The 25,090-nt window shown below is 50.4% G+C and overlaps 1 protein-coding gene and 1 long non-coding RNA gene across 9 annotated transcripts; one reads left to right on the top strand and one right to left on the bottom strand.

The window, feature by feature from the left end:
* Window positions 1–376: 376 nt before the first annotated feature.
* acacb (acetyl-CoA carboxylase beta) lies at window positions 377–23,873 on the bottom strand. Of its 8 annotated transcripts, XM_047048052.1 has the most exons (55): window positions 23,551–23,873; window positions 22,716–22,774; window positions 21,706–22,303; window positions 18,683–18,815; window positions 18,197–18,335; window positions 17,912–18,021; window positions 17,735–17,816; window positions 17,278–17,376; window positions 16,856–16,965; window positions 16,644–16,754; window positions 16,316–16,525; window positions 15,993–16,163; window positions 15,636–15,797; window positions 15,378–15,541; window positions 15,127–15,277; window positions 14,891–14,994; window positions 14,686–14,767; window positions 14,437–14,582; window positions 14,140–14,290; window positions 13,904–14,038; window positions 13,415–13,561; window positions 12,977–13,165; window positions 12,463–12,563; window positions 12,279–12,367; window positions 12,006–12,130; window positions 11,772–11,885; window positions 11,437–11,550; window positions 11,260–11,349; window positions 11,061–11,179; window positions 9,807–9,830; window positions 8,956–9,096; window positions 8,743–8,842; window positions 8,339–8,446; window positions 8,142–8,198; window positions 7,980–8,021; window positions 7,684–7,899; window positions 7,319–7,474; window positions 6,865–7,065; window positions 6,618–6,773; window positions 6,343–6,465; window positions 5,831–6,100; window positions 5,614–5,711; window positions 5,395–5,515; window positions 5,153–5,263; window positions 4,873–5,016; window positions 4,623–4,743; window positions 4,419–4,515; window positions 4,133–4,229; window positions 3,877–4,012; window positions 3,535–3,712; window positions 3,255–3,367; window positions 2,807–3,000; window positions 2,308–2,478; window positions 2,047–2,183; window positions 377–1,823 (listed from the first exon to the last, which is right to left on the bottom strand). In XM_047048052.1, exons 3-55 carry the CDS (start codon window positions 22,278–22,280, stop codon window positions 1,670–1,672), a joined length of 7,389 nt encoding a protein of 2,462 aa, XP_046904008.1. In that variant the 5' UTR covers window positions 22,281–22,303; window positions 22,716–22,774; window positions 23,551–23,873; the 3' UTR covers window positions 377–1,669. The 8 variants fall into 8 exon arrangements, with proteins under 8 accessions (XP_046904008.1, XP_046904007.1, XP_046904010.1 ...); XM_047048051.1 differs by lacking the exon at window positions 22,716–22,774; XM_047048054.1 differs by lacking the exon at window positions 22,716–22,774 and having other exon boundaries at window positions 2,807–2,961.
* LOC124486460 lies at window positions 10,869–11,062 on the top strand. The gene is made up of 2 exons (XR_006958276.1): window positions 10,869–10,929; window positions 10,960–11,062. It is a non-coding gene; the product is annotated as an uncharacterized LOC124486460 (long non-coding RNA).
* Window positions 23,874–25,090: the final 1,217 nt, after the last annotated feature.

Genomic DNA, 25,090 nt, shown 5'->3' with positions numbered 1-25,090 from the left:
TCTTCTATATCGTAGGTCCATACAGTTTGGTGTCATAAGTGACTGATACCAGTTTTTGTACATTCCGCTCACTTGTGTTGGCAAGCCTACCCATGGTACTGTAGCTCTCTGTCATTTCTGTTGTATTGTGCTAGGCAGTATTACTGTAATGTTTTATTTATATTTATAAATGGAGGCTGGTGAGACTGAGGAATCAAGCATTGTATGCTGTATATATGTGTATGTATGTTCCAAATGCCTATCCGTAAAGAAAAAAAAAGCTTTGATTTAACTGTATTTACCCAAGCATTCGTTCAAAAGTTGCCAGCGTTCGCAAATATTTGCCTCAGATTGTTGTCTGAGAGCCTTTGCTTACTATTTGACTGCATTCCATACATCTGATAATCTTTTTTTAATTCACTGCGATTAACATTTTCAGAATGTTGTACATCATGATCGATACACCAACCACAATAAAAGAATGACACATGGGTACACAAGACTGACACTTCACTGAAATAATTCTGTTACAGGCACCACTTTTTTAGAGCAACGTAAGATAGACATTTGTACATTGTCATAGCAACGAGTATGTGTTGATTGAAAGTAAGGCAGCAGAAAGCCATCTATCATTTAGCCTATAAAACAACTGGCTTCACTATTCCCCTGAGTTGAACAACAGCCGTACATTATATCAACCATTACAAAAATGACACACGGGACACATAGTATCAAGTCATACCTGCACCTGTCAATCTAACTTCTTTCATTGACTGTCATTGTTTGAAATAACCCAAAAATATATTTGGGAGGCATTGAGGGTTAAGTCCAGATCTACAGCACTGTGAAATGACTGGTAAAATAAAGAAAACTGAAATGTGCTGAAATCATACTAGCTAACAAACTGTTTTGGGCGTAACAGGAATTTTTTCATCAGTACTAACAGACAACGATAAAAAAAAAATGAATGGCGGTTAGTACAAAGAAATCTTACTGGACTCTTCAGTTGCACCTCGTAATTTAAACACAATACTGATATGCTGAACTGGCTTCAACAAGACAAATGGATCAAGCATTTTGTCACGAATATTGTAGGTCACACACCCCACAGGAGAGCACCTGTTCTTTGGTTGAATGTAGGTCCTGTAAGAGGCATAAACACACTTCACTCAGATCCCCCCCCCCCACCCCCACCCTCACCACCCCCTCAGAGAACCGTAGGGTCAAGTCATCGTACTGGCATATATTGTGTCTCTTACCTTTTCAAAACACAAATACATCAAACTAAGGTCTCTTACTACAGAATTATGAATCTGGACAAATTCGATTCTATTCTCTCTGACACCATAGCTACCAGTTTCAAATACAGTATGTATGCGTTAAAAGGCAGAGTTGAGCTGAAAGGCACATGGTCCAATTCACAAATGCATCCATGTGTTGGGGGAAACCCCCCCACACATATAGCTTTGTCTAAATCTCCAAATCAAAGATGGCGGCCGCCACAGCATGTAGTGTGAAATGTCGGGGATGCGGCCTGTTGTGATCGTTCCAGCCCTGAGAGGTAAACAAACGCTTCGCTTGGATTTGACTTTATTGTCCCACCTACTGTTGGTATAAAGAAGGCAGTGGCACTTGTGCTGAGCGCTCGCTCCAAGGTGCCCAGGCATCAGAGGGAGCCTGGCTCCAGGGCCTAGCTGCTGCTGCTACTGCTGCTGCTGCTGGCGTTGCTGCTAGTGTCCATGGTGGCCAGCAGGTGGGAGACCTTGGCCCTCTGGGAGGGAGTGATGCTCTGGCTCATGTGGATGATGCAGTCCATGGCTACCTCAGGGTTGGACTCCACCAGACTGGGACAGGGAAGAATGACCAACAGTGTTACTGACTGTATAACGAGTTCTACTAGAACCATGTGCAAAATAAGGCGAGTGAGAAGGAGAGAGAAAGACCAGGTGTGTGTTGGTGTGTGTGTGTGTGTGCGTCCACACCTGCGGATGTGTGTGTGTGCGTGTGTGTATGTATGTGTGTGCGTGTGTGTATGTATGTGTGTGTGTGTGTGTGTGTTTGCCACACCTGCGGATGTGTTTCAGGGCGTAGTCTCTCTTCAGGTACTTGATGTTTTCTCGGATGGCTGATCGCATGCCGTCCTCGTTGGCTAGATGCTTTTCCAGCCACTCCACCACCACCTGGTTGTTGTCCCACAGGTAGGCCTAGACACATACACACACACACACTCGGTCTCTTAAAAGCTTCCCATCAAGACTCATTTGAGCAGAGAAGACCCCATCCTAGCCCTCCTATTGGCTGGTGGTCTGGGTGGCGCTGTCCGCCCACCTTGACGGCGCCCTCCGTCTCCACGAACCAGCGGCGCAGCATGGACTGGATGTGGCCGTTGCCGAGGTCACAGTTGGCCTGAAGGATCTCCCTCGTCACCACGTCCTCCAGCAGGAGGCGCCGGAGACGCCAGTAGAAGAAGCTGCGCACGTTCTTCCACTCCAGGATGTCCTGCAGGAGAAAGAGGTAGAAAGAGAGAGAGAGGTAGGGAGAGAGAGAGAGGTAGGGAGAGAGAGAGGTAGGGAGAGAGAGAGGTAGAGAGAGAGGTAGAGAGAGAGACAGAGAGAGGGAGGTAAGGAGGGAAAGGGGGAAAGGGAAAGGGAGGGAAAGGGAGAGAGGGAGGGAAAGGGAGAGAGAGTTATCCTCGTCCATTCCCTGTGACGTACCAAGAAAGCACCACCACTGTCAGCTCAGTCACTTGGACCCTCTGACTCGCTTTGAATATCGACGATCCAGAAGCAAGAGCAGGAACCCAACCCCGAGCCCCCGGAGGACTCACAGTGATGACCCCCTTCTCCTGCATCCTGCCGGGGGTGTCGTGGAGGTCCACAAACTGCACCGCCACCTGGTGGTAGATGGGCAGCAGGAAGTCCTCCCTGGCCCTCAGCTGGGCCTCCACATCCCTCCTCTGCTTCTCCGACAGCTCAGGGGTCCCTGCCGGCCCACCAGGAGGGGGAGGGGTCACTTGGTTATCTTATGAGGGGGGGGGGGGGGGGGGGGGGGTATCAAGAGGGGTTACCATGCTAGCTGTGAATCGAGGATGAAAGCGTCTGCTAAATGAATGATGTGTCGTGTAGTGTGACTACACTGTGGTGATGACGACACTGTGGAAGCTGAACTATAAACTGTGATGATGATGATGATGATGATGATGATGATGACTAGTTTGGTTTCCCCAGTTGACACTGAGGATGACCGTGGAGGGCGTGGTCACAGTGGACTCGTACCAAGCTGTTCGGCCAGGCGGCCGTAGACAGAGTCGATCCTGCGCATGGTCTTCAGCAGGTCCTTCCTCCTGAACTTGATCTCCACAGTCCCTTCCGGCTCCAGCACGCCGCCCCTGCACACAGACAGCCCGACAGGGGAGAAGAGCACAGGTTCAAATTCCCCCCTGTACCGTTTGTCGCTTTAGATGAAAGAGTCTGAGAGGTAAATGAATACGGTTCGTTCATAGGTCATGTCAGTGGACAGGAAGTGGGATTCAGTGGACAGGAAGTGGGGTCTGACCTGCTCTCTCGGTCTGCGTAGAGCTCCATGTAGAGGGGGTTGATGGTGGGGTCGATGACCACCCAGGAGCCGCCCCTCAGCTCAGCGTGGGGAGGGATGTAGACCAGCACAGGCTGACGGAACTCACGCAGTCCCTCCACGATGTAGGCCCCGAACTTCAGTACCTGGTCGTACATGTCTGGGAGGCAAGGAACAGATAACAAAACTATAAATAAAAACTCAAATTAAAACGACAATAATAACAACATTTTAAGAACTGAAGAGATAATATCAACCTCAAACTAGGACAACTTGATTATTTGTTTTATTAAATCATTTTATTTGTATTTCTTCTTCTCCTACCCTTCATGCCTCCAGAGAATCCCCTCCAGTTGGCGAACACCATGAGCGGGAGTCTCTCCCGGTTGAAGTCCCGGATGACCTGGGCTGTTTTGAAGGCCGAGTCAGGGAACCACACCTGGCCAGCCTGCTGGATGAGCTGGGGAGAGCGAGGTCACCAGGAGCAGGGTTTACACCAGGGTTTACACCAGGGTCACCCCGTACCACCACCTCATTCAACCTTACTTAGACATGAAGGCAGACGGGAGAGGACACTCACTTTGGCCTCTGAGTCCAAGTTGGCTGGATCTGCTGGGATGGCGACCTCGACGGTGCGCGTTTCCACGGCGATGACACCAAGGGGAATCCCTCCTAACCTGTAGTTAGTCATACATGAGTTCCGGCTGGAAGCCACAGGAACTACTCCAATGGTGAGACTGAGGTTGTATTAAGCCCCATCTAAACTGTCCTTTCTACTTGGGGTACACCTGTGACAGCTTGAGCAAACAGACATGTGATACTCTGTCTCTCTTCTCCAAGTTCTGAAGGAGACCAGTCAATCTCACCTGGCTCTGCCCACCACCACAGTCTGGGCCCAGGACCCCATGATCTCCATGAACGAGCCATGGTCAAAGAACCCGCTCTGCCAGGCCCCTTTCACCGCTAAACACACACAAACACACCGGTTAACACACACACACACTTGGGTGTGTGTAGAAGAAACAGCACAGGGATCACCAAGGCTGTGGGATGCATGCAGGGTATCTCACTAGGATGGGTTCTCCCTGCCAGCATCCAGCGAGGGTCATACGGAGCCTTGGTGGGGGTGAACTCAATCTCTCTCTCCACCGGGTCTTTAGGTGGCATCATTGGCACCGGAGAGATATTGTTCTGTGGAGAAGACGAGCACAGCGATCCTTCAGAGACTTCTCAGGGTTTAGTCAGGGACTTGGAGATACGTTAGCAGACAGGTTCATCCGCTGCTTAGTTGTTGTTGTGTTGTTTTTGTTTGGTAGGTACCTTTGGTAGGTAGGACAGCCACTGCAGGATGGTGAAAACGCCCTCAAAGTCGTCCGGCACGGTGGTGTGTGTGACGCCGTTGTTGTGCATGATCTGAACTCCACCCAGCTGGTTGTTGGAGGTGTACACCTCCCGACCCAGGACCTGCACAGACACACACAGCAGCCCCGTTAACACACACAACCACCCCCCAGTCCTCCACCCCTCTCCCGGCTGTTGACAGAGCCGTGGAGACGGTTTGGGGTTGTTCCAGACAGCTTCAGATGGGAGGCCAGCAGACCTTGTTAAGGGCTCCAGCTCCGGTCAGGATGATGTGGGAGTTCTCCACCTGGATGACCCTCTGGCCCAGCCGCACCAGGTAGGCGCCAATACCGATGGCCCGGCAGGTCACCTAGGAGGACCAGGACGGATCAGAGCAGGGCTTGGATAGAGGGGGTACAGGGCTAAGATCAGGGGGTACAGAGGGTTGGAGAGGGCCCCTGTCCTCCAGGAACAGTGTGAGGTGTAGGCTCTTTCTGTCACCATGCTGATGGTGACGATCTCCTGGTAGGCCTGGGACGTCTCCCCGGCGATGGTGCCCGACCCCCGCAGGTTCTCCACCCCCAGACCCTCGTCCTTCCCGATGATGTCGGTGATGATGTACCTGCAGGACACCGACGGTGAGTCTGGGTCACATGACCCAGTGTGTGTGAATGCGACGTCATGATACGGGCCCCTGGTGGAGGTTAGAGGGCAGGTTACCTGGACTCTCCTCCTTCCTCTACGTGGTGGCAGTGCACGGCGTTGGTGGAGCTGATGCGGGTGTAGTCCTGGGGCTTGAGGTAAAGGTACTTGAAGCCCTGAGGAGGGGGAAACAGATGACACCATTTCACCCTCGTTAACCCCTCGTTAAACCCTCGTTAACCCTCGTTAAACCCTCGTTACTGCTGCTCATGCGCTGCGATGCCGCCGAGCTGACCTTGTATGGATCCTCCGGGTCGATCCAGGCCACCTGGAACATGTGACGGATCTCCTCGGCCAGGCCGATGCGAGCCCCGCTATTGGCCGAGATGTAGATGCGAGGTATGCCCTCGGCCCGCGCCAGCTCCGACGCCTTCAGGAACAGCTGGTCCTCCTCCGGCCCGAAGGAGCCGATCATGTAGGTGATGTCGTTGCAGATGACGATGATGTCCCGGCTGTCTGGGTACTCTGGGGTCTTCATCCTCATCCTGAAGGCCACCATTCCCACCTGAGGAAGAGGAGGACGCCAGGGGCTTAGGAAGGCATGGACAGCTACTGCTGGGGCCTTCACCAGGAACACAAGTCTGTACTAATGACTATTAATCATGAATTCAATCAGAAGACGCTGGGGGATATGAACCTGAGACCTCTTGATCTGAAGTCTAACGCTCTACCCCAGAGCTGTATCTATCTCCTAGCTCCAGTCATTCCCTCTTGCTATCGCTGAGTTGTGTACTGTACTGAACGGACCTCGTTGTCTCCAGGCTGACGGTTCATCTGCACCAGCTGGCCCTGGGGGTCCAGCACCATCTCAGAACACATCAACACGTCCTTGGGACAGCTGTCTCCTGGGCCCCACAGCTTGAACAGAGCCTGCAACACACAGCACGGGTCAGGAACACATCCTTTAAACTAACACCAACCCACAGAGAGAGAGACAAAGAGAGACAGAGAGAGACAGAGAGAGAGAGAGAGAGAGAGAGAGAGAGAGAGAGAGAGAGAGAGAGAGAGAAATACACAGTCACCTGTCTAAACATCTCGGGGAAGTCGTAGACGTAGGTGGTGCCGAGGGTCTGGGCCTGGAAGCGTTTGGACTGGAGGAGGTCTTTGGTCACGTAGGGAGTGTTGATGAGCATGCCATGCAGAGGGCCCTGCTTGTCGCCATAGGAGTGGAACATGATCTAAACACAGAGGACACCAGCTCAGATCAGGATCATCCCAGTCACTCCCCTGTCGTCCCCTCACACCGTGGAAGGTTCCGGAGTCCCTTACCTGCCCGGCAAGGTCGGTGACCTCGTTGTAGAGGCTGATGTCCAGGTAGTAGCCCGACTCGTTGGTGAGGAAGAGACGGACGGGGATGGCGCTGCCGGTGGGCGTCAGACGGATGTTGATCTTCAGCTCGGCCTGCAGCACCCGCAGCTTCCACAGGCGGCTGCCGTAGCGCATCACCATGGAGCGCACCGACTCCTCGATCTGGCCGGGGGGAGGGAGAGGGGAGAGAGAGAGAGGAGAGAGAGATAGAGAGGGAGAGAGAGAGAGAGAGAGAGAGAGGGGGGAGAGAGAGAGAGAGAGAGAGAGAGAGAGAGAGAGAGAGAGAGAGAGAGGGGGGGGAGAGAGAGAGAGAGGGGGGAGAGAGAGAGAGAGAGGGGAGAGCAGGGCATGAGGAGGCGAAGGAGTTCTCGCCGCACGTGCTTTTTTGAAGAGGGGGGGGGGGGCGCGCTCTGACCTTGGAGGGGTCCATGATGACGGTGGGGACGAAGTTGAGGAAGATGTGGTTGCAGTCCGTGCGGGCGGTGGTATTGCTGAAGGCCACCTCCAGCTCGTCCATGGCCTCCAGCAGAAGGCGCTCTCCCTCGTTCTGCAGGTACTCGAAAGAGGCCTCCTGGAGGTGCGGGGAGACAACCAATCAGAGAGCTCGCCACTCCTGTCCTGCTGGGATGTCATTGTTATCATAACAAATCTATTCGAATTAACTTTATCGATCCAGGAGGAAACCAGAATAGACAAGCACCACAGAAACGGACTGCTTCTCTCTCCAGCGTCCCTAGATCTGCATAGCAACCCAGAGCTCCCCACCTCCCCCCCGGTTACCTTGGTGATGAGGTCTGAGTGGCGGATAATAGCTCGGATGAAAAAGCGGTAGTCGGTGACCTCGGCGCCGGCCTGGACACGGGCGCCCCCCAGGTACAGGTGCATCTTGTGGTTGGAACAGGGAACGGCCTGCAGGTGAAAGTTCCTCATGCGGTTCAGCTCCAGCTGGAAGGCCAGAGCCGGCTCCAGGTTCCGGTAGATGCGGTCCTCCTGGAACTGAGACACACCAACAGGGACGATGGACTGCAGGTCGTTTTAAAACACGACGAGGTCACAGAAACGGGTAATTTCCTTACCCCGTCCCTGGCTCTGAACGTGAAATACTTGGGGAATTCTCTCTGTTAACAAAAGAGGCATAATTAGGGAAATTGTATCTGTTTATTAGTCAAACTGTAATTTTTTGGGATTATTTTTAAGTATAAATACTTTGAGCAAAAGGAAAAGTGTTCATGCCTCACCTTTTGTGCAATCAGAAACGTAATCCTTCTGATTCCATAATCAAAGAGTAAGGCTTTCTGAAATAAGAAACACATCATCATATTCATTCCTGTGTACAGAAGAGTTTATGATTTGTATTACCTCGAATGACTGACACTGTTAAAAGAACCGACCAGAATATGGCTTCAGATCACCAGGGAGCGAGGAGGGAGACTACCTTGGACTGAGTGAAGTCAGCCAGGGCGGTGACCAAGGCATCATCATCCTCTGTGTCAGCAGACTTGATGGAGATGTTGATGATGTGGATGGGGTTCTCCCTCATGTTCTGCAGGGAAAACAAGACAGGAAGTGTGACCCCTCTGCAGGGATGGAGCGCTCAGATCACCACTGCTCACCTGACGACCATTAACATTTAGTCATTTAGCAGACGCTCTTATCCAGCGCGACTTACAGTACAGGCACATTCCCTCGAGGCAAGTAGGGTGAAGTGCCTTGCCCAAGGACACAACGTCATTTGGCTAGGCCAGGAATCGAACCGGCAACCTTCTGATTAATAGCCCGATTCCATAACCGCTCAGCCATCTGACCCCCATGATCTGTCATCCCCCATCACACACTCACCCTGCAGTTCTCTTCCTCGTAGAGGGTGGAGCACGCCTCAGAAAACATCGGGCTATCCGTCAGCGGCTCAGCAAAGCTGGTGAGGACCTCGTCGAAGTTCCTGAGAAGTGACCAAGGACACAGACCTCAGAAGGCAGCTTCTCCTGGGTTAACCCTGGAGGTGGTAGCCCTCCTGCTACAGCACGGACACCTAGCAGAGGCTGGGGAAGTCACCTTTGGAAGTCCTCGAAGCACTGGAAGGCCACCATGGCGCCCATGCGCTGGCAGGGGGGGGAGAGCGCCCCCTCCAGGAACAGCTCGCTGTCCTGACGCTTCATCTCAAACTGGCCGGCGCTGCTCACTGGCATCGCCACCCTGGGGGAGGGAACACGTACACACACACACACAGGGTGACTCGTGGGGACAGGCTGGGCCGGGGGGACAGACTGGGCCGGGGGGACAAGCAGTCAGCCAAGGGGGCCGAGGGAGGGGGGAGTGTGGGTTTAACAGCCATCAACCAATGTGGGAGTCAGACAGAGGTAGACTACACCGTGGTGATGACCTTACTGGTCCTGGTCGGCTCACAAAGCTAGACACCGCACAGACATTATTACCGTGGTTACAAATCTATATCCACTTTTCCTCCCGTTACAGGAAGTGACCTGAATACTGTTCCTGTGTCTTGATTGAAAGACACTGGGCAGATCATATTTATAGAGCCGGCCTCTGACGACAGGAAGCAGATTCTATGGAATCATCTTTAGCAAACATCTACACACAAAACAATATGCTTATAAAAACGTACCCAGGGTGTGGTTTTAAGAGGCGCCTGCCCCTCAAAAGCAAAAGTACACAAAAGTTGAGAAAGGCACCAGAAACAAAAGAAAATGAATTACTATCATTTTACATAAAAGAAAAAGCAGGAATTAAGACCAGGACTGGTTATAAGAGTCCTTCAGGGGAGATGTATGGTTGGGTATAAACAACAGGAGGAAAAGCAGCACGGTGCATTCAAGCATGCATTGCTACAGTTTGTGACAGACACGGAGCCAGGCTGCTGGGCTGGCAGGGGTGCTTTACTCTACCTGTTCAGAGTAGGGCTGCTCCCTCTGAAATCACATGATCGACAGAGGGTGAGTGTTAGCATAGGATTAACAACCTCAACCTTGCATCACCATTAGGCTGAAGCTCTGTGTGAAGTGCTTTAGTTTGGCACACTCGCGTCGGTGGTCAACGGTCAAATCATTCGGAGGTAGACGTTAGCCCAACGCAGCTCTAGCCGTTGTTAGGGTCCGCTGTGTCACTACATCAAAGTGTGTGATTCACTGGGATCCATTGTGTAATGTATGTTTAGTACAGTATAAAAACGTGAAGGATAAGTTATCACTAAAAGATGTACTCATTAATTTGTAAGACCTTTGTATCTGTTGTTGGTTAATTAGCCCTGTTGTCCTCTAAAAGGTTCGTAGGGGCTCTGAAATGTAAACATTGGCCTTTCCTTGTCTGTATAAACTGAGCTATGCCATTTGAAGAGGAACTGGATGAAGGTAAGTGAATCCAAATAATCTGGACTAGTGATGACCTGTGTTAAATGGTGCTGAAAACAACAGCAATGGAGGTTGGGGTTAGGAGGGGGGGCACCGCAGGGACAGGAAGAAGCCCACTGCACCGTAACCAGGGTTACAGGCCTTATTAGTGATCTCCGTGAACAACAGTCAAATCTCTCCAGAGAGGAATGCTGAGTAGGCAGAGTGTTTTACGTGTCTTTTTTGGTGGAGGGAGTCACTCTGGTGATTTGGCCACTTGTGGTTGGAAAACATGGGGAGGGGGGGGGAACAGGAGCAAGTCAATTAGATTGGCCAGACTAACCGTATGGGCAGAATTTGATACACAGTAACATATCGATTTATATGTCATGGTTGAGGAGCGTGATGAAAGCGTCTAACGTGTGGTTGGACAGTGTACGAGGTGAGTGGGTGTGGTTGGACAGTGTACGAGGTGAGTGGTTGTGGTTGGACAGTGTACGAGGTGAGTGGGTGTGGTTGGACAGTGTACGAGGTGAGTGGTTGTGGTTGGACAGTGTACGAGGTGAGTGGTTGTGGTTGGACAGTGTACGAGGTGAGTGGGTGTGGTTGGACAGTGTACGAGGTGAGTGGTTGTGGTTGGACAGTGTACGAGGTCAGTGGGTGTGGTTGGACAGTGTACGAGGTGAGTGGGTGTGGTTGGACAGTGTACGAGGTCAGTGGGTGTGGTTGGACTGTGTGTCTGTCCGCTGTGCTGTGGAGGTACGCGCCCCACCTCAGCGCTGCGGCTGTGGCGTGCCGCGGCGGGCCCCCTACCTGTTAGGATGCGACGAGGGCAGCATGAACTGGAAGTCGACGGCACACGTCCCGTCGTGCAGCTGGTGGTGCTGGAGGCTGTTGAGCTCGTAGGCGATGTAACCCCTCCGCACGTACACCTGGAGGAAAGAGAGGCGGCGGGGTAGCAGGGGGAAGAGACCGCGAGCCTGGGCAAGCAGGGCTGGTTCACTGGGCTCACCTCCAGGGCGGCCATGCACACTACTCGATTGGAGTGGTAGAAGAAGTTGGGCAACACGTCGAAGATGGAGGTCTCGGACAGGATGAGTTTCTGGAGATTCAAAGAAGTTTTAACCATCGGTTTTCCAGACAATGATTTTTTGTACCATATATCCAAGCCTGTATCAAGAAGTGTCACCTTGAGGTTTTCAGGGCAGAACTGGTGTCCGTACATGTCGATGGCTGACAGGAAGATGGACTCCACCTGGTTGTGCCTCAGCTCATAGGATGGGAGGTGGGAGGCGATCAGGACCTGGAGAATCAATCAATCAATCAATATACGTTTACAATAATGTCTCGTCACTGGCTGAACATGTTACAGACTAAACTACGAGGAGGGGAACTCGTGCTATTCTGTTTTAGCTGTTTGAAGGTCCCATCTGTCTGTCTCAGGTGATCTCACCTGTCTGTCTGTCTCAGGTGTTATCACCTGTCTGTCTGTCTCAGGTGTGTTGGACCTGTCTCTGGACTCACCTGTCTAGCACGCAGCGCCACCTTGGAGTTCTCCATCCTGCTGAGCTGAGTCAGCTCGTTCAAGATGACCATCAGCTCGTCTGCCAGGGTGGGGTCTCTTCCACACAGCTGGTCCTGCACACACACACACACACACACACACACACACACACACACAGCATAGTGAGACACTGGACCGCTCTGTGTGTGTGTGTGTGTGTCTGTGTGTGTGTGTGTGTCTCCCTGGAGTCTTACAATGAGCATGGTGACCAGGATGTTCTTCTTGGCGACCTGAGCGTGGGAGAAGATGAACTCCAGCACAGGTGTCATGTCGGGCTTGTACTGTTCCCTCAGGTTGATCACACACTTGTCATAGTGAGCTGTCCAGAGACGAGAGGACGCCAGGCAGGGTCACACACTACATCACATACGTTTACATTTGACTATTTAACCATTTGGTAACTCCCACTACCGTTAGTCCTGTAAATGAGTACTGTTGACCCTCATTCAAACGTCACACAAAATCACCTTGCTGGAACTGCATCTCCACCTGCAGGTACCTCTTCAGCAGGTCCAGAACCACAGACTTCATGTATCCCCGGATTCCACTGCGGTACCTGTGGAAACAAGCCAACCAGTGAGCCTTCACCCTGGACCAATGAGCAGGCGGGCAGGGCGGGACTTAGAGCAGGCTCCTGTGCTGCGCTCGGACCTCTGCACCAGCTGGACGATGCTCTGGGTGTTCATGAAGAACACCTCCCGGTCGGCTTTCCTCTGGAGCGTGGCCGCGTGGCTGTCCAGGACGTTAGCAATCTGAAGCACAGAGAGGCAGAGAGAGAGAGACAGAAGAGGCAGAGAGAGAGAGACAGAAGAGGCAGAGAGAGAGACAGAGAGGGAGAGAGAGAGACAGAGAGAGAGAGAGAGAGAGAGAGACAGAGAGGGAGAGAGAGAGACAGAGAGAGAGAGAGAGAGAGAGAGAGAGAGAGAGAGAGAGAGAGAGAGAGAGAGAGAGAGAGAGAGAGAGAGAGAGAGAGAAGAGGCAGAGAGAGACAGAAGAGACAGAGAGAGACAAAAGAGGCAGAGAGAGAGAGAGAGGCAGAGAGAGAGACAGAGAGATTCAGCAGGGGGAATGTGTCATTCCCATATCTAAATGACGATTCCAACCAGAAGCGCCCTTCTAACCCACGGCAGCGCGGCGAGGCTCACGGTGCGGCCCAGTGACTCACCCTCTGGCTGGGGAACTGGCAGAGCACGGAGGTGATGTTGCTGGCGTACTGGGCCATGACCTTGCGGATGGCCTTCTCCACGGCGGGGGGGAGGCGTCCGGCCACGCTGGTCATGATCTCCTGCAGCTCCAGCAGGGGCAGGGAGGGGTCGCGCAGGGTCCTCATCAGCGTCCACACCCACGTCTTCACCTGCACATGGGACCAACGGCACAGATACGCCCTGAAAGGAGGCTCGCCGAGGATTTGGTCGAAAGCGATGAACGGGGGGGGGGATTTAAACCTGGGACTTCCAGGCCACTGTCTGGTAATCCTATGTTGTGGTCACGATATTGAGTGTTGTTTTGAAGGCCAGAGCCTTCACTCTGCACTGTTAAGTGTTCACTTATCAGACACAGTCATCCTAGGCGAGGGGGGATTTGAACCTGAACCATTCCCCACCTTGTTGCTGAAGTAGGGCTCCATGAGACAGTATCCGTCCATGACCTTGACCAGGTTCTCCAGGATGCTGTGGAACACCTGGTGGAGCTTCTCCCCCACAATGGGCAGAGGCTGCTGGGCCGGCAGGGAGTCTACGTTCAGCTTCACCTGCACCAGGACACACCACACACAGAGAGAGAGAGACAGAGACAGAGAGGGAGAGAGAGAGACAGAGGGAGAGAGACAGAGAGAGAGAGAGAGAGAGAGAGAGAGAGAGAGAGAGAGAGAGAGAGAGAGAGAGAGACAGAGAGAGAGAGAGAGAGACAGAGAGAGAGAGACAGAGAGAGAGAGACAGAGAGAGAGAGAGAGAGACAGAGAGAGACAGAGACAGACAGACAGAGACAGACAGACAGAGAGAGACAGAGACATAGAGAGAGAGTCAGTCCTGTTGTTGTATGTATCTACAAGCGGTTTGACACCAGTAGGTAGTGTGTGAGTGGGAGGACTTACCGGGTGGATGCTGCTGGGGTCGTCCAGCTCCATCCTGGCCACCACGCAGCCTGGGTCTAGGACCGCCCCGGGTCTCTTGATGCAGTGAATGCAGCCGGACTGCTCCACGGTCAGGGTCATGACCATCTTCATCACCTGCCGTCGGAGCACGGAGAGAATCAGAAGAGCTGGCACTCGCCCCGCTAAAAACAACGTCCTGGTTGAGAGACGGGATGACAGCAGGCCAGGTGACTAACCTCGATCTCAGCGTAGGGCTGTCCAGCGCAGATATGGCCCCCGTCCTCCACGATGTACTGCAGAAGCTTTCCAGCAGAGGGCGATCTCAGCACCGTGGGGTCCTTCTCCTTCTCAAACATACATGTCTTGTTGCCGACTGTGACGCGGTAGCTACGGCGACCGGGAGAAAAAGGCAGACAAGGGCACAATCCGGTGACCTCGCGGGTCCAGAACATCTCACTCGGCCTGTCTAAAAAAAAACAAACGTCCGGAACGTTCCAGTCCAGTGGGGGGGACGGGGGGGGACGACCTCTCACCTGTCCACCTCCTCCTTCATGTAGGTGGTGTAGCTGCTGCCGTTGTAGGAGAGCAGGAGGCCTCCGTCGCTCAGCCGGTGGACGTCGATCTCGATGTCCGAGTTGTTCAACAGGACGACGTACGTGGTCGGGGACTGGCGGGCCACCTGGGGGATCGACAGTCGTGAGGGGACGGGCCGATGGCAAACGAGAGCTTAGGGCAACGGGGACAGAGAACGGAGGAGGCGGAGAGGTCAAAGGGCACCATACCTTCAGGGAGTACTTGACCCCCTCGTTGATGAGATCCAGGTCGACGGTGTTGAGCAGGCTGGCAGCGGGAAGCACCTGGCCCCTGCAGGTGAACACATCACACACCGCGTTCACAAAACAATGAGAAAAAGAAACCAGCAAGAGTGGACGATAACGACGTTGGCCAGAGGTCAGGTGGTGACCTGAGGTCAGGTGGTGTCCTGACCTTTCAAGAGAGTGCAGGAAGTCCGACATGCTCTTCCTGAAGCTGGAGTCGGCCACGTGTAGAGAGCCACACACGATGCCCAACATGGTGTCCGGCCTCTCGGCCTTCACAAGATCACAAGAGAACACAAGATGAAACCACGGGCCCAAACACAACGCTCTGTCTTCCGATTCTTACAGCTGTCAGCGTAAAGACTTTCTCAAAGAACTGCCTTTTAAAAGGGCAGCCTACAGTACCTGCACTTTGTCAGCTATGAGGTGATCTAGCCAGCCGGTGTCAATGTCGTTGTTCCTGAAGCTCTCCGTTTCCAGCAGCTTGATGAGGTACTCCACAGTGGTCCTGAAGTCTCCTCTGATAGACAGCTCCTTCATGGCCACCACCATGTTCCTACGCACACAGACACACACGGAAACATCCCAACCTATAACCCCGTAGCTGACTCAGATAAGCAGTACGTGTCCTTGTGTGAGGACCAGAGAGGGCTTACGAGATGGCCTCCTCTCTGTTCTCCCCCCAGGAGAAGCAGTGTCCGAACTGGGAGTCGGCAAACTCGTGCAGCCCCCCCGTGGCCCCCACGCTGAAGTAGCCCCACACGTTCTTGCTGCTGCGGAAGTTCAGCTCCTGCACCGTCCCCGAGCTGGGTTTGAAGCCCTGAGGGGAGAGAGACACGGGGTCGGAGGTCAGAGGTCGGAACCCACAAAGTCGAGGATATCCCATGAATGTCTGGGTTAGGGTTCCGGCCCACCTCGTCTGGGTTCTCGCTGGTTATGCGGGCTGCGATGACGTGGCCTCGGGGGCTCGGAGGGAACTCAGGGGCCTCGAAGTTAATGGTGGTCCCCCCCCAGGGGGCCTCCCCATACAGCAAGCGGATGTCCTTGATCCTGTGGAGGGGGATGCCCATAGCAATCTACCAGGGATGAAACACAGTCAGTGGAAGAAGATGTGAGCTATCTCACGTGTTAAAGAGTTGAACCTTCCAGAACAGCCCATCTCAACCCTGGCCCCTAGGCCCTGGTCCAAACGTAGGAATTTGGGATTTGAACCCTTCAGTGTGAATCCGACTCGAACCTGGTTGTGGGCGTGTCTGGTGGGCGTGGCCTACCTGGAGCTGGGCGGCGGGCAGGTTGACGTCTCCGATCATCTCGGTGCAGGGGTGTTCCACCTGCAGGCGGGGGTTGAGCTCCAGGAAGTTGAAGCTGCCGTCGTCAGAGAAGAGATACTCCACCGTGCCCGCGCTCACGTAGCCCACCATCTTGGCCATCCGCACCGCGTGCTACCACAGAGAGGACGGACAGGCGGTTCACTCACCACAACCCTGGGAAACCAGGACATATACAACCCTTTCTCAGGGTGAGTCAGGTTTTATATCAGCAGGCAGCGATCCCAGTAACCCTGCATGACATGAACCCCCCCCCCTTCCTTTACCCGCTCCATCTGTTCGAAGGTGGCGGTGGACGCTATGGTGGCAGGAGCTTCCTCGATGATCTTCTGGTGCCTCCTCTGGATGGAGCAGTCGCGGCCGAACATGGAGATGGCGTTGCCGTACTGGTCGGCCAGGATCTGGACCTCCAGGTGGCGGGCGTGCTGCGCCAGCTGCATGATGAAGATGGGCGAGCCGGGCATCTCTGCCTGGACCTGGGGAGGAGAGAGGGGCGGTCGGGGTGAGGCCTGTGGCCCCTGGTGCCCCTGGGTCTCCTGGCACCCTGTACTGAGGTGCAGGTACGTAGAAAGACCCCTGGTGAGGTGGACTCACCTGTCTGAAGAAGCTGGCAAAGTTGTCGGCACAGTCCACTTTGCGAATGCCTTTTCCTCCTCCTCCTTCTGAAGCCTTTATTACCACAGGGTAGCCGATCTTCTCTGCCCCCTACGACAAAAAGAACAACATTATTTGGGGTTACAGGGCAGACCAGTATTGTTATGACACTGGGAAGTAAAGAGTGATGGTGGCGTTGTTGAAAAGCCTACCTCCAGCCCTTCATCGACGTCACGCACGCAACCGTGCACGTAGATCTCTGGCGGCACGCTGATGACATGACCGAAACTCTGGTCCTCCTCGCACCAGTCCACCTTCAGACCTGCAGCCACACACACACCCACATCAGAGAACAGGGGACCAACACTAATACCAAGACAACATGATACACACGTGAATCAGTTCATACTTTTCAAATTGGTAAAATATATTTATTTCACTTTTTTTACTTGCTTTCTTTTCAAGAACACTGATAAACAAAATCTGCATGTCTGTGTAACACGCACCTTTTCAAAATTCTAACACCAGAAGAATCACCTAGGTAACGCCCGACACACAAAGACACAGTCTATGATTTGTCCCTGTGTTTCCATGGTGAGGGTAGGGGGGGAAGGGGGGGGGGGGGGGGGGTCACCTGAGCCAGTCCAGGGGAGAGTTGGAATGTCCGCAGTCTGGGCCACTATGGAGGACGCCACCTTGTCTCCCAGAGCCCACATGGCTTTACTGGACGGCCCTGGAACACACAGACAGGACCGTGCACGTCAGAGAGGCCCGTGCACGTCAGAGAGGCCCGTGCACGTCAGAGTGGCCCGTGCACGTCAGAGAGGCCCGTGCACGTCAGAGAGGCCCGTGCACGTCAGAGAGGCCCGTGCACGTCAGAGTGGCCCGTGCACGTCAGAGGCCTGTGCACGTCAGAGGCCTGTGCACGTCAGAAGCCCGTGCACGTCAGAGGCCCGTGCACGTCAGAGGCCTGTGCACGTCAGAAGCCTGTGCACGTCAGAGGCCCGTGCACGACAGAGGCAGAGCAACACACACAGCTTCCAATGTAGAACAAGAAGCTCCAAGCAGTCTGGAGGAGGATGAGGTCCTACCTAGAAATGATATTCCTGACTTGTTCAAAAGTTCGGGAAGTTTAGGATTCTCAGAGGCGTGCCCCCAGCCGGCCCAGACAGCCTAGAAAATACAGGATGATTTCACAAGGTCAAGCACAACCAACTGCACTCAGATGGTATCCAGTCTTGTGGTGTTGCTGCGAGTGACTGAACCACCTGTACTGGGATCCTCTTGGCGATGTCTACAATCAGCTCCACGTTAGCATAGTTGTTGTTATTCGCTCCGCCAGGTACAGGTACGTAGTGGTCGGCCATTTTGATGTATTCTACAAAAACAACAAAAAACACGTTTTTATTAAGCTCAGTTCAGAGGAAGTGATCTGTACATGTTAAACAGTCTTTTAAAGATTACCCAGCTGACCTATTCAGTGTTTAAAGTATGTCCTTATCGTCGTGGTTCTAGCTTATCAGTGCAATGAGGAAAAAGGGAAGAGTGTTGACCTGCATTAGCCTTCAAGTCTTCGGGTGTAACCATGACAACAAAACGAATGGTCCTCTCATTCCGGAACATTTCGTAGGCCCAACGGCGTATGGAACGCATGCATTTGACCGCAGCTATGCCATTATTAGCTATCAGCACCTAGATGTAGGAGAAAATTAAAGTAAAGAAATCAGTAAAAATCACAGTAAAAAATACAAATAAACTGACATTCAAAATAGCTTTTCTGTGTCATTTTTATCAGCCTAATCGGCAGCAATTTGATCAGTTAGGTCCATGATCTAACAGTCCATTTGGGCAAGGCAGTGGAATAACACACATTATAATTGGGCTTATGTTCGGAAACATCATCAGGAAAAACTGAAAATGTACATCCCTGAAACCCACCCTGTCTCTCTCAACCCGGCAAAAACAGACGTACAGATTTTTGTTTCGATTTTCTTGGACACGCCAAAAATGGCTCTCGCAGACAGAAAGGGACGTCTTACCTTATCTATGACTTGGTTTCCACCAAAGCGAGTGACAAACTCGGCTGGCGAGGCCACCGTGAAGTCTCTGTGCACGTCCATCTTCCTGTGTTCACGTCCTTTCTTCAGCAGGTGAGGGCCAGACATACTGGGCCTGCACAGGGGAAACACTGGTATTATCAAGGTGTACCTCGGCAACAGTCTTATCAAATGTTAGGTTTTATTTAGTCTATAATGTCTGCCTTATCTTCAAACTGCCATGTATCTGAGCTGTTTTGGAGGAAAGAGCAAGCCTATGTAACCTAGGAGGGGATTCCCCTATACCTGAAGGCAGATAACTAATCCGAAAGTCACAAACCTTCACTCATTTCCAGTGCTGCTGTTTCCACTTTTAATGAACCTAAACTGCAGCCAATGTGCAGGCTCCATAGATGTTAAAGCCTCGATCCAGTTGTTCGCCCCCAAAATAAAACTAGACAACACTCATCTTCGACATAAGCCTCTCTCGTGTGAGAAAAACCAAACTAAAGTAAACATTGACAGCTATTTTATAGAGGTGTTGACGTTATCTATGACTCATACTGTACTCTGTAAATGTTCAGCAGACCACAGCCAATCAAAGGTTAATTTGTTATCAGGGGAAATAAACATTCATGCAGGCCTTTAACCCATTCAAGGGCAGACAGTGTGCTACAAATGTAATTACATCAAACTAAGAAACACCCAACTCATGGATAGAATTAGTGCTATTGCTAACAAACGTTCCTGTGCTGAAGTCATTTCATAACTAATAGTCTAGTTTTAGCCATATTTGCTTCAGTATCGATCTATATATAGACATACATTTTCTATTCCATGGTGAAATTCATGAAGTTGGGTCAATTTCCTAATCTTGTATATGGTACAGACAACAGTGAATAGATAACTTAAAAATAGGTCACTTAAATGTAAGTGATAACAGAACAGTCATACTGGGATAGGATTACAAGGAAACATGTCACTTCCATGTTAAAAAGGCTTGCATGAGTATTTCCTCATTACAGTGCGTGCTTGCAGATAACAGATCCAATATTCCCTTTTTCAGTCATGAGGCGCAAAGAGGTACTCTTGAAGGGAAATCCACAGCTTCCGATGTCAAATAAAGTTAGGATATCAGCTTGGAAACTGTGACTGTAGTTTTGGAGGAGGAGTTGCTAAGGTAGGAAAAACACTTGGCTCTCTGGTTAGAGAAAGAATGAGGATATGGGAAGTTATTTCACTGGCTTCCCCAAACATGCACATGTGCTTAGCCTCTGTACAGAAACAGTTACATAACAACAACCTTGTTCCTAGTTCTCACAATGTGTTGGCAATCTTAACACATCAAACAACAATAACTTTCCAATATAAAACATGCTAACCACCAGCCTGCTTCCATATCCGTTAAAAACACACACAAAACCAGAAGACTGCTCTGTCTTAAACATTCCAGTAACAAATCCAAAAGGGGAGGACGTCTATTGATTGGTGTCAACGGTCTTATCAGAGACTAACCTTTTCAGACACTGAAACCAGTTCAGGCTTGGCTTGGCCTCTTCCTCCATAGCAGATAATGAGACAAATTTGAGATGTGTGGGATCGCTGTGTTGAAACTCAAGACCAAAACAATGCGACCTCCGCCAGTCCCTTTCTCTGAGAAGCTCCTCCCATCCACCCTCCCACTCACACACCAAAACATCTCTCCCAGACCCATATGAAGGCCAGGGGAGTACAGGCTGTAATAGGACTCCTTGATAAACTTTGGTTTAACAAGAAAAGAAACACTCACAAACTGCGATAGTGTTTTTTTTTTTTTTTTTTTTTTAAGGTATATGGAAGATCTCAAAGACTCGTCACAATCTATGCAACAAGAAAATCGAAACAAAACGAACAAATCCTCAGTAATCCTCAGCATTGAATTAATCTGTGCATGTTCCTGGCAGAAAGAAGCCTGCACACATGCTGGGCATAGGCTGCAAGCCACTTCACCAGTACTGCCTGCGACAGCTGTCTACTTCACAAGGTTAGATAGGCACAACAACAACAACAACCACAGCTTTGAGTTTCTCTTACCTCTCTCCCTCACAAACGCTTCCTCCGAGGCCATTGAACAAGTGAAAAGACAAGCTAACGCTCAACTGAGGGACCATTCATCCATCCTCACCGATGAACACCGGCCCGATTAAATCAAACAATTTGGGTGATCTGATCAGCTGACCAGCTGCCTGAGCTATCCTTAGTGCTACGAATCAATACTGAGCTAGACAGACCAGCGGGGCAAGCTTCAATCCCTCTTTGCCTGCCAGACGCAACTGTACTCTAAACTGTCAGGAGCAGGTTTACAGGGGGAGGTTGTCTGTTCACTTGTACCATATATTGTGGCACCCTGGCCTCAGTCCACTGTTTTCAAAGTCAAACTCAGAGACACACTTGTTCCAATTATAGTGCAGACACGAGTGGCATGCGACCAATAACGCAGGTCAGCACGCACTGGTCAGGTGATCACACGCTGGGCGTGGAGAGAGAGAACGTGGAAGCAGCGTGGAGGGAGTCAGATGGCTGAGTCGGGCTAGTAATCAGAAGGTTGCCGGATTGATTCCCTGCCGTGCCACATGATGTTGTGTCCTTGGGCAAGGCACTTCACCCTACTTGCCTAGGGGGGAATGTCCCTGTACTTACTGTGAGTCGCTCTGGATAAGAGTGTCTGCTAAAGGACTAAATGTAAATGTGAATGTAAGCAGGAAGATAATGTTGTCAGGCCAATACCCTGATTGTTGAGCAACAGCACTCTCTACTGACGCTACAGAGTAATGTCACCCCACCCTCAGTCATCAATTATATATTTGGTTTGAACAGTGATTAGCTCAGATTTGGAGGGTGTAATGACAAGATTGCTATGAAGTTCAGAGCAGATTTCACAAAATCCTCTGAGAATAAAATCATAATACATACTCATGTCTTGGATATGCTTTATCATCTTGATTATTATGCTCAAAAGCAGACAAAACAACATGTCCTCTACTCACCTCATGCCAGGGGAGGGCGTGGGGGGGGCAGTTTTCTGTGGGGGGACAAACTGTGGGGGTGGCATCGGGTCAGACAGGCCACTGGGAGGTTTCGGCCTAACGACCGGAGACTCATCATCTGAAGAATTGTCCTCCGAAGCTCCGAGGATGAACTTGAGGCGAGCTCTACCCGCGGCGTCCGAGCTGAACTTGGGCCTGCTCGCTCTGCTGCCAGCCTGGGTCTTGGCTGACGTCAGCGGCTGAGACGTGTGCTTCCGATCGGGCTGCATTTTGGACGAGGTGGCTCCAGGCTGGGGCTCCGCTGGTGTAGACGTGGAGCGTGCCGTGGCCCTGTGGGTCAGGACAGCTTTCTCCTCACCCGCGGTTGAGGAAGCTGCCGGAACCGTGGCCGTGGAATGTTCTGCGTCAGCAGGTGAGCGTGTGGCATCATCGCTCTGCATGTCCTGTTCTGCGACTGCGGCTCTACAGCCAGGATGAGACTCCTCGTCCTTCAGTGGCATCAGCTTGGCGTTAACAACCCGCCACAGCAACCATGGAATCAGAAGGTTTAATATCGCAAAGAAAAACTGCAGCATTCAACGACATCCTCTTGTGACAGCTGTCCCAAACCAACGGAGAGAGAAAAAAAATGCTTTAAGTGGATTAAAATCGAAATACTCTAAACCTATTATTTAGCTTAACGTAGCAAAGAAAGTATATCCTGTGAGAAATGTGAGCATTTATGTGAAAAACAACAACTGAACTCTGATTAGGAGACTGTAGACTAGGTAGGTTCTTCTGACCTTTCAAAGTTGAGAAATCTTGTCCCTCTAGATAAGGTCAAGGGCTTAGAGTAATTAGATCTAGGATCTATGGTAACTGTCACAAACAGTCATCTGCAGCCAAGACTATTTAATAGTCCTAATAACTAAGCATTTCCATGATGTCTAGCCCAGATACTGTCATGTGCCAAGCCCTGCCAAGAATATTACAAATAAGGTGAAGCAGGTTAGAATTCCTTCACTACAGACCAGTAAACAGTCTGTCTGGCAGCTGACGAGAGAGACAAGTGTGCTTCACAGGAGCCCAGCTGCTTTCGTCCCATATAGAGTAAAGGTCATCCGTATCGGCACCAAGAGGGGAGGGGGAGAGGACAAGCAACACAGGAAAATAAACAACATATCTGTTAGGCTCAAACAAACTGTGCGGAAAACACCATACATTATGTGTTTTGCGTGTAATTCGTATACGGTCAAAAAAAAAGAGTGTCTGTAGTCCGGTGACCTTCTTGAGAGTGAATAAACTCAAGAGGTGTAGCGTTATATTTTCGAACACGTCTGATGCTGATGCTAATATGGTAGCATTGTCTAAAACTATAGTCTTCGTTATTGCAGTTCTTATCAAGATACAGTACAAGTACACACGATACAAGAAACAGTTTTGCATATAAACCAACATACATTCGCGGCACATTAAATTTGTAAGAACCGACCTAGCTTCTCCAAATGGTTGGAAGTCCACTAACAAATGTAGCCTTTAGACGGCTGTAGTGTCTTGTTTATTCATTCATGATTACAAACAATAAACAAATTATTCTTCACAAGTTCTCTAAAAATTTGAGTCGGGGAAAGGTTCGTTGTTCACCTAGTTTTCAAGCATGACCCTGCGGGATAACAACAGCCTGGCAAACTTGCATACTGAAAGCAACATGTTAGTTAGCTGGTCGCATAGGGTAGCTACCAATATTTTCAAGGTTAAAAAATGTAGTTTAATGCATGTCTAGTCTCACTTTCATGCACAAGCCAGCTTGTACTGAAAATAAGTGTATTTGCGAATTACAGCAGCTAATAGATAGCTCAAGCAAACCTTAGTAGTCTTTGGCATTGGTCTTCTTCCAGTAAATAACAGTGCACGTCGACTAGTAGATCTGAGTGAGAGCAGCCCGCAGTGGAGTCCGAGTTAGGCACATTGTTGCAACAGACGCAACCAATTTGAGCTAGTTCCTAAATTGCTTAGCAAACAAAGATTTCATAGATAATTCTGAAGTTGCAAGATGTACACATAGAGCACGTCATCACAAGAAAGTAAAGGTTATGTGATTTCCGGGTTCGCCTTTGTTGCCATAGTTATGATTCTGAATGCACATACCGATAAAGCTGTCATACCACGATGGTGTTCTGCTCAGTCTACCATTTCAACTTTTGCAAACCTACCCGAAAGGCAAGCGCACTAAGTTTATGGACTTACTAATGGCACGAGTCAAAAGCTATCAGAATATCAATTTATGCTATACTAGGCGAATTAATTTCGAGGCGAAAATAAAATAGCGTAAGAAAGCTAAATTGATAGCCTATACAATAAAAAAAAATGATGCCCTTTGTAATATTTTCATGAATATAAAACCTCAAACAGACACCAGAGTATGCCTATTCAATGTCTGGCATACTTCCACAGCCTTTACTTTTTCGATAACATTTCCCCAAAAATGATAGAAAATTGCTAATCTATGAAGATAGTTTACTCCTCCCAAATTTTAATACCTTTTTTAAACTTGTGTCCAAAAATCTCAAATAGGCTACACTAGATTATTCCGATAAAGTCTGACCTACTTCCACATCCGTTAGGCTACTTTTTAAATTAAGTTGTTAATACCACAGAGGTCACCATTTCTGACGGCCGTCAGAATGTGTGACCCGAAAAATAAAAAATAAAATGTGTGACCCCACCGTAACTGCTTCCCAAAGGAGTTAAATCTTCAAACGATGGTTTGGGGTAGTTATATCATCCCTCCACACTAATCTGGAACCATATTTTCAGATTTGGAGCCATCACAGAGCCAGTTCCACAGAGGTCACCATTTCTGACTGCCGTCAGAATGTGTGACCCAAAAAATAAAAATAAAAAAAGATCGAAAGTGTCTGTTACCCCACCGTAACTGCTTCTCAAAGGAGTTAATTCTTCAAACGATGGTTTGGGGTAGTTATATCATCCCTCCACACTAATCTGGAACCATATTTTCTGATTTGGAGTCATCACAGAGCCAGTTCCACAGAGGTCACCGTTTCTGACAGCCGTCAGAATGTGTGACACAAAAAATAAAAAATAAGTATGTGACCCCACCTTAACTGCTTCCCAAAGGTATTAACACTTTGAACGATGTTTTGGGGTAGTTATTTCATCCCTTCACACTAATCTGGAGCAATATTTTCTGATTTGGAGTCATCACAGAGCCAATACCACAGAGGTCACCATTTCTGACGGCCGTCAGAATGTGTGACCCAAAAAATAAAATGTGTGACTCCATCGTAACTGCTTCCCAAAGGAGTTAAAACTTTGAACGATGGTTTGGGGTAGTTATTTCATCCCTTCACACTAATATGGAGTCATATTTTCTGATTTGGAGTCA

Source organism: Hypomesus transpacificus, chromosome 24 (assembly GCF_021917145.1).
Source record: "Hypomesus transpacificus isolate Combined female chromosome 24, fHypTra1, whole genome shotgun sequence".
NCBI lineage: Eukaryota > Metazoa > Chordata > Actinopteri > Osmeriformes > Osmeridae > Hypomesus > Hypomesus transpacificus.
This window is presented reverse-complemented; position numbering and strand designations above follow the sequence as displayed.